This window comes from Lupinus angustifolius, chromosome LG07, assembly GCF_001865875.1.
Source record: "Lupinus angustifolius cultivar Tanjil chromosome LG07, LupAngTanjil_v1.0, whole genome shotgun sequence".
In the NCBI taxonomy this organism is placed as follows: domain Eukaryota; kingdom Viridiplantae; phylum Streptophyta; class Magnoliopsida; order Fabales; family Fabaceae; genus Lupinus; species Lupinus angustifolius.
Window position 1 is genome coordinate 13,900,475 of NC_032015.1, and position 13,576 is coordinate 13,914,050.

The window sequence follows — 13,576 nt, forward strand, 5'->3', positions numbered from 1 at the left end:
TACAAAAGTTGCAAAGCATATTAAATCTTTGCAATTTCTTTTTCCTTTACTGCAACATAAAGATACCAAATTTATTCATTACAAGTAGCCACCATCTCTCATATAAACAAATTCCAAAGGATAGAATCTCTTCAAGAATGGATCGATGTCCAAATACTAATGGAAGAATATCTGAAAAGGGTTATAAGAGGGGTCTGAAAAAGCCTCATGAAGGATTTTCCATTAGCTTTTAGCCTTTAATGGATGGATCCAACATAAGAATGAAATATACACAGTAATTGGAGAGAGTGGATGTCTGAAGAAAATGTAAGGGAAAGGAGCCCAAAATCAAGCTTTCTGACCATAAAGTTCTTCATTTCTTTTTCCCTGAAGCAATTGATAAGAGCTCAAAACTCCGGAGTGCATCATGACGGCCACCTTGTGTCCCTGCAATGCGGGTGAAAGATGATTTGGACTCAAAACTTGGTTGAATCCTCCGAGTAGTAGTAGATATGCGACCACTGTTTGAGACCAATCGGCTCGAATGATTTTCACTAGGCTCACCAGAGGAGCTTAGTCGGCTGCTTGAAATGACAGGCCTTTTTAATGCACTGCTGTTCTGAGAAGAACTATGAGCTCTCTCAATATCAGGTTGCTGCAAAGAACATGTTAGATAACAAGAAAACTGTAACTAGCCAACTAACTATTCATAAAATTAAAACCCATAAAATATATAATGAGCGGCCAATTGAACGAGACTCTCACTTAGTTGTGTTTGGGGAGGGTACGTGGTACACAGCCTTACCTCTGCAAGCGAAAAGGTTGTTTCGAAGATTTGAACCCGTGACCTCATGGTCACTAAGCAACAACCTTATAGTTGCGCCAAACTCACCCTCTATATACACAAACAAAATAGTCTTAAGAGGAATGTACAAACCACATCTTTGGAAGATGGCACATCATCTGAAGCCCTATGCCTAGAACGATCAGTACTTGGACCACGCCCAGAGCTATTCCTTCTTGAAAATACCTTGACTGCACCTGATAATCTATCCCGAATCTCTTTTCCAACTAAAATAAAAGTTTAAAAAGATGTTAGCAGATGAAAATCTCTTCCACTTACAGCTTGTATAACTGAAATAACGTGAACATTGTAGTGTGGATCATAAGAATCCAAATTATTTAAACAAATGGAAATAATACTGATTCTTTAACCTGATATGAGAATACAGCACATGACATAAAAGACTAAAGGCTAAGGAATCTATACGAAATCAAAATCATTTATAACCATGCAGTGAAATGCTTCAGAATAAAACCGTATGAAGATACTGCTCTAGAAGTAGACCTGAAATCCGTTCTGATCTCTCCCCAGATGGTCCTGGATTTAAGACAGGTTTCCCACTTGGCTGTTGAAAATGCAAGAAAGGATTTACTTAACAAGTACCCGTAGTTTACTGAAGACAAAACGAAACGAAATATCTCTTCAGAGATGAAAATTACAACTATTATAAGTACTCACTTGAACTATAGAACTTGATCCAATTTGTGGATACTTCAATATAGTCCAATCAAATACATAGTCAAACTGATAACCTGCAAAAGCAACATTTTTTAGTTACATTCAAAGCCTTGTAAGAACTTCAAACAATAAAGCTAATATATCTACAAGTCAACCTTCTCTAATGAATAGATCTCGAAAGAGTCTCTTAAGATATGAATAATCAGGTTTATCTTCAAACCGCAATGAACGACAATAGTGAAAGTATGATGTGAATTCTGATGGATGTGACTTGCATAAGACCTGTCCGAGAAATCCATGCAATAAGTTCTTTGTACGATTGAGTTTCAGCACAAAATATGATTCTGACAAAAAGAAATACTTGCATATAATGAAGAGAAATACTGTCAAATTATACTATTGAAACAAATTTCACCGGGAAACCAGTTATCAACCTGACATGGCCAATGATTCAAATCATGAAGTATTTGCAGAAAAAAAACTGATTGGGAGCAAGTCATAGTACCTCTATTGGAGTAAGCATCTTCTTTTCACTTATCTTGTCATACTTTTGCTTTTTAGTGCCAGCTTTCAAGCCTTGCCAAGGGAGACTGGAAATGTATTGCTAAAACATATTAGAAAATATGATAAAAAGACTACCGAAGAAGTAAGAATCTCAGCATCGCAATCAACCTTCCTCTCAAAAAGTACATGAACACGTAACCAAGCGATTCAAGATCATCTCTTCTGCTTTGTTCTGCAAGAACAAACAGAGCAAGATACGTAAACGTACACCCCTTTGGACCCATTCTGAATATGAAATTTATAATAGAAGAACATATTGATTAGTTAAAAGGGCACCCTAGAGCACGGGGTTCTCACCCGGTTGGGTCTAAGGAGGGTAAATTTATGTGGTCTTACCCTGCAAGTGGAAAAGTTGTTTTCATAAATTGAATACATGACCTCCAGGTCACAAGGCAGCAACCTTACCATTGCATCGGGACTCACCCTCTAAATTGATTATCTCTTCGATAATTTGTTTTACTCACCAATTCCAAGGTGAGTGTTAACACTAGCATACCGAGCAGTTCCAGTGAGATTCTTGTTTTCCCTGTTTGAAAAGTAAAGTGTCCATTCATGGAAAAGAATGAATGGATTGAGTACGACAATAATTATATTTTAATTAAAATAAATAAAGAAGATAGACTAAACATGAAAGAGAAAAATCAAAAGTATACATTTTATCATAGAACTCGAGAGTTTGACGTGAAAGAAGCTTTGAAAATGACGGAGAATGACAAAGAAGTTGGACCAGGTACAGTAATGGTTGGAGATTATACCATACCAAAAGTCACAAATGCAGGAGGGGACAATATATGAAGGAACCACATTGGGTAAAACAAACTAGAAAAGTTTCAAAGTAACAATAGAAGGGCAAGACAAGGACAACGTGCACAAGGAACTGAAAGAAAACAAGCTAAAGACTTCCCAAACAAGATCTTAAATTTGGTACCTGTATGGTATATGTTTATGTGTTTGAAGGTCGCGATACTTTTTTGCAAGGCCATAATCAATTATGTATACCTATAAGCATAAAAAAAATCAGGAAGTTTGATGTAGGATACAGAATAACCCAGAAAACATTTCACTCGTTGCAATAAACAGTGCTGAGAGCAAAATAAATGTATGAAAGGAAAAATACCTGATTTGCCTTGCGGCCTAAACCCATTAAAAAGTTGTCGGGCTTTATATCACGATGCAGAAGTCCCCGCGAGTGCATGTACTCAACTCTGTTTATCTAGATAAACCAGATTGAGGTAAAAAATACATCCTACTGTCTGTAAATACTATGGTTTCCTTCAAATTGAAGTCATATTTACCATTTGGTCCGCAAGCATCAGAACTGTTTTCAGAGAGAACTTCCGACTGCAATAGTTGAACAAGTCTTCAAGACTTGGCCCAAGAAGGTCAATGACCATGACATTGTAGTCACCCTCAACTCCAAACCATTTTAAATGAGGTATGCCAGCTTCAAGTAAAAACAAACACATTAAGCATATATGCTCAAAAACATTAAATTTGCTTCAATAGAGTAGAAATGTGCATGTCATGGCTGCATAAAAAGAAATTGAACAGGTATAAATTAGGAAGAGGGGGAAAACTTACTTCCTCCTTGAAGAAGCATATACAATTTTGACTCATAGTGAAGTTGAGGATGCTTTGTTTTCACAGGTTCCTGTCAAACCAAGGAAGAGATGAGGGGAAGTATTGGCAATGGAGTAATGAAATAGTTAGGTAAGTATTGGCCATAAACTAATGCTGATTGAATACAGAAATGACAGTGTGTGTTAAGATATGATATCTAAACAAAGTAACAAAGAACAATCACAAAGCATGAAGTTAAAACATACAATAAAAATTTAAAAGCACTCTAATTTTAGACATTCTCATAGCACTAAAAGCTTACAGCATAATAGTTAATTGCATATCGTAGCGTGGACGGACAATTCTCAAAAGCAATATAGCAGTATAGCTGATCACGTAGCAGCTGCTATACAGACAATAGTGGATAGAACTAAAAAGTTTCACAAATTTATAAAACATAATAATTCATAATTTTAATAAAAAATAAAACATAATCTGAAAATTGATAGTGAATATAATAAATATTGTAGTAAATGCCTTATTTAAAATAATGATTTAAAAATAAAAAATAATAAGCAAGTGTGTAAAACATGTAATATGAACCAAAAGAGTCAATAATGATTAATGCCAAAACAAAAAACAAAGAGACCATAAAAAGGAAATCAGCAGTAAAAAATTGAAGGTTAGCAAAGTCAATAAACAGTTTATGAAAATAAACTGTGAAAACTAGAAACTAAGGGAGAGGCCAACAATGTATTGGCCTAGTGGTGTAAGGCCCCATGAATAAGAATTTGATTCCTGGGAGCTGCACTTATTGGGAGGAACAGCCACACATCTCGAATGGGATTAGTTCCTTACCCATAGGGTTTGACATGATCCAATAACAAAGCCAGTGTTGGTAGCATACCTTATATAGTAAAAAACATTCCAACGGTCCAATCTCTAATGCTTGAGAATCAAGCTCCTTAGTTCATTATACATAATATAATGACAGGAATAGTTTCTGATCACACTTAGTAAAGCATATGATCTCTTTCTTTCACTTCCTAGTCTATCTATTTTTTCTATATGGAATTTTCTTTACTGTCAAATGTCCAAAGCGAATCTGCAAGGCACCTTCTAAGCTCTTCATCAAACAAAATTTCCAACTCATAATCAGCTTCTTCAAAAGGTGACTGCTAAGGAAGAGAGACTACAAGAAGCATGTACAAGGTCTCCAAATATTCCCCTAATCGAAGGTCAAGCATATTCGCTATAACAAAAAACACAATCCATCCACGCAATGTGAAAAACAAACCATTAAAACACAAAATAACAAGAAACCTCAAAACATAAGAATACCAATTGTTTTACACTTTTACTTCCACAACAACACAACCAATCTATGCAACTGAGTAAATCAAAACATAAAATCAAGAAATTGCAAAACATCCAGCATAAGAGTCCATAACTGAACTCACCAACTTAACAGCCACTTCCTCTCCACTTTGAACATTAACACCTGAAAACAAGCAAAAACACCAAAAATAGACACAAGAGATGCTCCAAATTAGTCAAACCAAGCAAAAACGCTTATTGACTTTGATAAAAGTAAGTGCATGCATTGCATACCCAAATAAAGTTCCCCAAAAGATCCACTCCCAATCTTCCTCCCAAGCTTGAATTTTCCATTAATTACATGATCCATTATCACAAAACTAATCCAATAAACACTCACTCCCAAACTCTACCTCTTCACAACAAATATACTATTCTGAATATGTTACCTCAAATCACTCATAAAAATCGAGGCTTTCTACTCCGAACAACTCAAAAATTGGTTTTTTTAATCGAAATATGATCGAGAGCATTGAATTCAAGTAAAAGCAAATCTGGGTCATTAACTAATTATTATTATTGTTTTGTAAAAGGGTGAATAAGGAAAACGATGAAAATGAAAATGAATCTAATGGTTCCTCCAATATTCGCGCATAGTAGTATAAAGATGGGTGTGTGTGGATTTCAACCCTTCTGATCTATGTTGAGGTTTTGATGAAACTTTTTAGATTACGAGTAGTGTGTATATGATAATTATTAATTATGTATGATCGGATCTAATTGCTCTTCATTCTAGTCATCAATTCTATGAATATTGAATTGTGTAAATCTAATCACTAATTGAAATTATTAAATTTTCTTAGAATTAATGGTTAGGATTAAAATAGTTATTCTAGGAGTAAGTGGACTCTCCTCATTATCTATAGTTAGTTTATTTATCTTTATTTTGTTACCATTTTTTATTTTTATTTTTTTGCCTTTTGGAAAAAGTGACAGAGAAAACGGCAAAAGGAGGTGTTGGTGCTGCTTTTCATACAATCAGTTCAGTTGAACCAGTTAAATACTAGGAATCAATAGTTATATCCAACCAAACTCGGGGCTATTTAAGTCATTTTTGATGTATTATTTATAGTTATTTTAACTAGTGATTTAGTCTATCCACTAATTATAAATTAATTAAGAAAAATAATGTATACACTTACATTGTTACTACATCATTTCTCATTCAAATATCATTAACTTTAAAAAAATTAATTCAAATAAATGATAAATAATATAATAATTATATATAAATCTTGACACTAACAATATATAAATATTACACTCATTAATTAAATACTAAACATGTTAAAACATCTATATCAATAGAGGTGGAAATAGTACCACTCACACTTTGTCTTAATATGAAGGAACTTATATAGCATGATACCATGAGTTAAATTCTTCATGTGGGTAAAAAGTGCTTTCTTTATACATGTAAAAATTATTTAGAAAATCTCTAAGATTCCTAATGAAATATTCTTTATTATGGTTATTGCAATTTGGCAATCACATAAACACAGTAGGAGCCACTTTAATTCCTAATGAAATATTTGCTAAGAAGTTTATTAACTAATTAGCCTTGATTGTCAACCAACTCTATAGTGACAAACTCTAACTACACGATATATTTAGCAACAATTGAATCCAAGTAAACTCACCACTACTAAGGGTAAAGTAATGATCAGTCAATTGGTCTCAATTGAGTCTCAATTTCAAACATGATTGTATCATTATAAAATAGTAAAATCCATTTATTATAATATTTGAGTATTGTCGGTATAAAGATTTTACACAATTACTATATTATCCACTATTTATTTGATTTTTTTAGAAGAGTCAATAATGATTAAATATGAAGATGAATAATGCAATGACAATATATAAAACTTATACACTGTCAGTAATAATATTTTTGTTCATCCTTTGTATGAACATGAACATAAGTGTCACATCCCTTATTTTTTAAGATATGGTTTAAGTATATGATACTCTTCTCATTGTCAATTTGTTTAGGTATAAAACCTGTTGGGAACAAGCGAACAATCAATAGTAAAGAGTATAGAGACAAGAGAATAACACAAGAGATTTGGTAACGAGGTTCGGCCAATTGTGCCTACGTCCCCGCAAGCGTTGAGCGGCTACCACTATATATTATTAGAGAATAATGATTAGTGTTTTACTATTCTTCTCCTTGTTACATTAGGTTTACATAACATCAATATATATAGCCCTCTACCCCAACCCTTTTACATAAGCCCAAGCTCATAACTTGTATTGCTGTTATCTAGAGATATGAGTCATTGCACAACAAATAACTAGAATATTATCCTTTTTTTTAAAGTCTTAATTAGAATTATTTTTGGTATTACCAATGATATCTCTTCATTTCTTTTGGTAAGGAACTAATCTTTTTCGAGGTTTGTGGTTATCCATCTCAACTCAACAAGTGTCGCTTCCAAGAATCGAACTCTTAACCTTGGGGAATATGGCCTTACACCACTGGACTAATACCTTGTTGATAAGTCTTAATTATAATGAATAATATTTTTTGAAAATCAACCACATTCTCATAAATGTTTCATGAGAAGCAAACAATACAATTACAGCGAAACTCCACCTTGCTCAATGCCTAACTCATTTAGAAGCTTCACCAGCTGCCATGTACTCTGCTTCAGTTGTGGACATAGCAACAACAGACTGAACTGATGATCTCCACATAATTGGTCCACCTGCAAGGGTGAAGACAAACCCCGTTGTGGACCTTCTATCATCCAAGTCTCCTGCATAGTCCGAATCAACATAACCAATAACTGAAGGCTTACTCTGTTGGCTGCCAAACATGATACCGAGACCTGTAGTCCCCTTCAAATATCTGAAAATCCATTTGACTGCTTCCCAATGTTGCTTCCCTGGTTTCGACATGTACTTGCATACTTGACTAACTGCTTGTGCCAAGTCCGGTCTAGTACAAACCATAGCATACATCAAACAACCCACTACACTGGCATATGGAACCTTTGACATGTATTTCTTCTCTTCATCTGTCTTTGGACACTGATCTAGGGAAAGCTTGAAGTGATTTGCAAATGGAGTGCTCACTACTTTAGCATTGTTCATATCAAATCTCTCTAAGATCTTTTCAACATAGCTTTGCTGGGAGAGCCATAGTTTTCTAGCTCCCCTATCCCTGTGAATCTCCATCCCAAGAATCTTCCTAGCAGCCCCTAAATCTTTCATGTCAAACTCCTTACCTAGCATGACTTTCAGCTCATTGATATCACTCAAATGATTAGCAGCAATCAACATATCATCAACATAAAGTAACAGAAAAATAAACGAACCATCGTCAAGGCTTCTCACATAAACACAGCAATCATACTCACAACGCTTATAACCAAGCTTCAACATATAAGTGTCAAACCGCTTGTACCACTGTCTGGGAGACTGCTTCAACCCATATAGAGACTTCTTCAACTTGCAAACCAAGTGACTCTGTCCAGCTGCACTGAACCCCTCTGGTTGTGACATGTAAATTTTCTCCTTTAATTCACCATGGAGAAATGCAGTTTTCACATCCATCTGTTCTAAGTGCATATCCCGGCTGGCTACCAAGGCAAGCACTGCCTTGATAGAAGTGTGTCTCACCACTGGGGAGAAAATCTCATTGTAGTCGATCCCCTTCTGCTGTGAATACCCTTTTGCTACAAGACGAGCCTTGAATTTTTCCCCTTCTTTTTCTGATACTGCTGGCTTCCTCTTGTACACCCACTTGCACCCAACTGCACGCTTGTCTGGGGGCAATGGAACAAGCTCCCAAGTTTGGTTCTTCTGTAGAGACTCCATTTCCTCCATCATGGCACTCATCCATTGTTCTTTCTCCTGGCAGTTTATAGCCTCTTGAAAGCTACATGGATCTCCTGAACTGATATGGAGAGCAACTGAAGCCATATCCTCAAAGCCATATCTCTCTAGAGGTTTGATAGGACGGCCATATCCTCAAAGCCATATCTCTTTGGAGGTTTGATAGGACGTCTATCCCTGTCTCTAGCAAGTAGATACTCCTGCACACCTGAACTCTCTGCCTGAGAATGATCATGTTCTTGACTTGAACTAGTGCATGGTTCCTTGCCTTTATTCACCTGAACCATTTCATTCCTCACTGGAATCATATTTGAACCCAAAGTCTCTCTATTTGGCATGGGCACCTCTGTCAAAACTGACTGTTTCATCATGAAGTCTTCATCAAACACTGCATTTCTACTCAACACCACCTTTCTGGAAACTGGATCCCAGAACTTGAACCCCTTCACACCTTTGGTATATCCAATGAAGATACACCTCTTTGACTTAGGATCAAGTTTAGATCGTTCATCACTGGGTACATGTACATAAACAGGACACCTAAATATGCGTAACATATTATAATTGACTAGGTTACCTGTCCATACTTCTTCTGCAACTTTACCATCCAATGAAGCCCGTGGTGGTCTATTGATGACATAACATGCCATACTAAGTGCCTTTGCCCAAAATCCTTTGGAAAGTCCAGCATTCATTCTCATACATCTGGCCCTCTCTGTAAGAGTTCCTTTCATCCTCTCTGCAACACCATTCTGCTGAGGAGTCTTTTTCACTGAAAAGTGTCTCTGAATGCCATGTTCCTCACAGAATTTCTGAAACTGTGAGTTTTTGTACTCTGTGCCATTATCTGACCTCATGTATTTGATTTTCCTACCAGTCTGGTTCTCTACCTCTGCCTTCCAAACCTTGAACTTGGCAAAGACTTCTGACTTATGCTTCAGAAAATATACCCAGACCTTGCGAGAAAAGTCATCAACGAAAGTAACAAAATACCTAGAACCTCCTAGGGATGGTTCCTGAGTGGGTCCCCATACATCAGTGTGGACATAATCTAGAATGCCTCGAGTCCTGTGTTGGCCAGCCTTGAAACTAACTCGTGTTTGTTTCCCAAGCACACAATACTTGCACAAATCTAGCTTGCATTTGCTGACTCCCCTCAACAGTCCTCTTTTGCATAGTTCTGTCATACCACGCACACTCATGTGTCCCAAACGCATGTGCCATAATTTTGTAGCACCATGGTCTGAATCTATTGAGATCTCTTCAGCCACTCCAGCAACTCCACCTACAACTGTTCTCCCTAACAACTTGTAAGTGTTCCCTGCAGTCCTTTTACCCTTCATCACAGTCAGAGCACCTTTGCATACTCGAAGAATATCACTGTCCCCATCAGCTCTATAGCTAAACCCTTTGGCCTGCAATGTCCCCAAAGAAACCAAATTCTTCTTCAAATCTGGTATGTGCCTAACCTCACATAACGTCTTCACTACACCATCATCCATCACAATTCTGAGTTCTCCCATACCAATAATTTCACATGCTTTATTATTTCCGAGATACACGAAACCAAAATTGCCTGCCCTGTATGTGGTGAACCATTCCCTGTTAGGCGTCATGTGGTGGGAACAACCAGTGTCAAGTATCCACTCATCTGTATTATGATTTGATGATACAGATAATAGATCAACTTCACTGTTGTAACTAGAGTCATCATTATGTGCAACATGTGCAGATGTAGATACTCCATCTTTCCCCACCGGCTTGCTAGGACTCCATTCATTGGGACAATCCTTTTTATAATGCCCAGTCTGTTTGCACTTGTAGCACTCTACTGGTGTTCTGCCCCTGGAAGTTGGTCTTTTCCCTTTGGCATGACCTCCTCTGCCTTGTCTCCTCCCACGCACTTGGCTCCCTTTCACATACAGACCATCACCCTGAGACCCTTCACCTACATTCTGTCTTCTTTGAGTGTGGGACAGAAGTGCAGATGTGATCTCATCCAGTTTGATTGAGTCTTTCCCGTACGTCAATGTTGTCACCAAGTGTTCATAGGAATTTGGCAAAGAACACAGTAATATTATTGCTTTGTCCTCATCATCAACCTTCACATCAAGTTTCTGCAAGTCATTGATCACTTGATTAAAACTGTTGAGATGTTGTTGCAAATCAGCACCTTCCTGCATCTTCAGGCCATAGAGTCTCTGTTTCAAATACAGCTTATTTGTTAGAGACTTGGACATGAACCGCTTCTCTAATGTCTCCCACACCTCTGTTGGTGATGTCAGATCCATAACATGATACATCACCTCATCTGATAGACAGAGCCGTATGGTTCCCGCAGCCTTCTCCTTCAACTCTTCCCAATCCAGTTGATCCATACCCTCTGGTTTATTCTCACGCAGCGCCTTTGATATTTGATAGACATTGTTGAGCCACAATCCGAAATTACCAGTTCCATCGAACTTCCCCACCTCGAATTTGGCACCTGGGTTAAGAGCCATCTGATACCAATTGTTGGGAACAAGCGAACAATCAATAGTAAAGAGTATAGAGACAAGAGAATAACACAAGAGATTTGGTAACGAGGTTCGGCCAATTGTGCCTACATCCCCGGGAGCGTTGAGCGGCTACCACTATATATTATTAGAGAATAAGGATTAGTGTTTTACTATTCTTCTCCTTGTTACATTAGGTTTACATAACATCAATATATATAGCCCTCTACCCCAACCCCTTTACATCAGCCCAAGCCCATAACTTGTATTGCTGTTATCTAGAGATATGAGTCATTGCACAACAATACCTTAACATAGTATCAGAGTCAGAGCTCAACTTATTTGCGGTTGTCACAAACTAAAATATATCATTTAATTATAGATCAAAGATAGTTCTTCTTCGTCTCGCCCTATAGACTTCTATGTTGGGGCATGTTAGGAAAATAAGTTATATATCTATGGTTCTCCTAGCGTGATTTAAATATCCCTTGAATAATATTCCTCTCATATCTAATTGGTTTTGAGATGAAACATATAGAAAGGTAAACACTATATCACTTACAAAAGTGTCATAGACAACTTCAATTTTATTTGCACAAATATGCTTATTAGTCTCGGTCTACCACCAAAATCAGTATGAGGAATGATCATAATTATCATATTATCTTTTCACACCAAATTTATCTTTGATTAACGAGGATCGTCTCTTCTCTTCACATATATGTCGAAATGCATTCACTTAACTTTTCATATAGCCATAATACTTCAAATATATGTCGAAATACATTCACTTAACTTTTCACATAGCCATAATATAAACATGAAGAATGACCACATCAATAATATATCATATCTTTTGACCAAGTTTATCATATGCCCTAGCTATGAGGAAAAAAGTGAAGCCTTTTAAATAAAAATAAATCAATAAATAAGATAGGGTTTTTATTCAATCTCCAAATTTGGGTTAATTTACCTCAATAATTTAGCTTTTAAAAATAATTATGTAAATAGAGCATTTTATAAAATATTTACTAATTTGTGGGTAATTCATTTTTTTTTACCAATGACAGTCACAATAAACTATTTACTAAAATGAGGTAATCAAAGTCAACATATTATTAAAATACTTTCCATGACACACGTCGGGTGTTGATTGACCTACAAAAAGTATAAAAAAAAGTGGGACACGCTGCCACATGTTGCTACGGCAGTGTGTCACTACTTCAACTAGCAATACACGTGTTGCCTGTTAAAGTGACAGGTAATTAATTAGGTGGTTGGTGATTGAGAGTTATAAAGTTGGAGGTCCATGGATGTAAATTGGTATAATTGGACGGTAGAAGGTTTTAAATAAGAGACATAAAAAGTTATTATTTTTTTAAGTTATAAAATTTAAATAAATATTTTCTGCAATTTTTTTTAAAAAAATTGATCTGGAAATTAAAAAATAAAAAATGAAAAGGGGTAGGATACTCTACCACGTGTCGCCACTGCAACATGTCGCTACGGCAACATGTCGCCACTTCAACATTATCTCTACAATAGAAGGGGTGTGATGATAAAGAAAAAATAAAATAAAATTGGAAATGTTTAAAGGATTAAAGGCTAGTCAAAATAGGTTAAGGCTAATTTTTATCTTTTTTGTTAAGTATAGAGAATAGTGGTCTTTCTTTTTAAAAGTTTGAGAATCATTAATTTATGAGTAATTATTTATTTCAGTATCTCATATTTTTTCGATTTATTAACTTAGTCCCTAATAATTTTTAATTAATAATTTAGTCCCCAATAATTTTACATGGACGATTTGGTCTAGGTGTGTTGTTAAATGCTAACATGATCAAATATCTTTTGTCCATGTTGATGAGTCTAACAGGTCACTAGATGATGTCTGATTTTTTTTAAAAATATTTTTTAAAATAACATTGTTTTGAGTTTTTTAAATAAAAATACCTCAAAACGATGTTCTTTTGGGTTTCTTCTTCGATCCTCCATTTATTTCTTCCATTGAACCCATAAATGACTTGTGATTGCCACACTTCACTCTCATTAGATGAACTAGACATGTCCATATGACTATGCTTGAACACATGAATAAACCAAATCCTCAAACATGTCATTGCAAGAAATTGATTGTACTCAAATACAATCTAGGGTACTTATTATATCACAAACAATGTAAGAAGATACTTACAACCTATGCTATAAGAATGTTTGTTATCGATCCAAATGTCACAAA

General features: G+C 35.8%; 1 protein-coding gene across 1 annotated transcript; it reads right to left on the reverse strand.

Annotated features, from left to right (window-relative positions):
• Positions 1–5,661, reverse strand: LOC109352425 (casein kinase 1-like protein 10). Its single transcript, XM_019594409.1, has 14 exons — positions 5,237–5,661; positions 5,086–5,126; positions 3,647–3,716; positions 3,361–3,509; positions 3,183–3,278; positions 2,994–3,064; positions 2,530–2,591; positions 2,174–2,237; positions 2,007–2,091; positions 1,657–1,783; positions 1,502–1,575; positions 1,328–1,388; positions 917–1,050; positions 1–634 (listed from the first exon to the last, which is right to left on the reverse strand). Exons 1-14 carry the CDS (start codon positions 5,310–5,312, stop codon positions 353–355), a joined length of 1,392 nt encoding a protein of 463 aa, XP_019449954.1. The 5' UTR covers positions 5,313–5,661; the 3' UTR covers positions 1–352.

Excerpts from the sequence above, each read along its gene's own strand:
- LOC109352425 (XM_019594409.1), bottom strand. The coding sequence starts at position 5,312 with ATGGATCATGTAATTAATGGAAAATTCAAGCTTGGGAGGAAGATTGGG. Across the intron at positions 3,065-3,182 it reads TAGGCCGCAAGGCAAATCAG|GTATACATAATTGATTATGG; the intron begins GTATTTTTCCTT and ends TTATGCTTATAG. Across the intron at positions 2,092-2,173 it reads ATGTACTTTTTGAGAGGAAG|TCTCCCTTGGCAAGGCTTGA; the intron begins GTTGATTGCGAT and ends ATACATTTCCAG.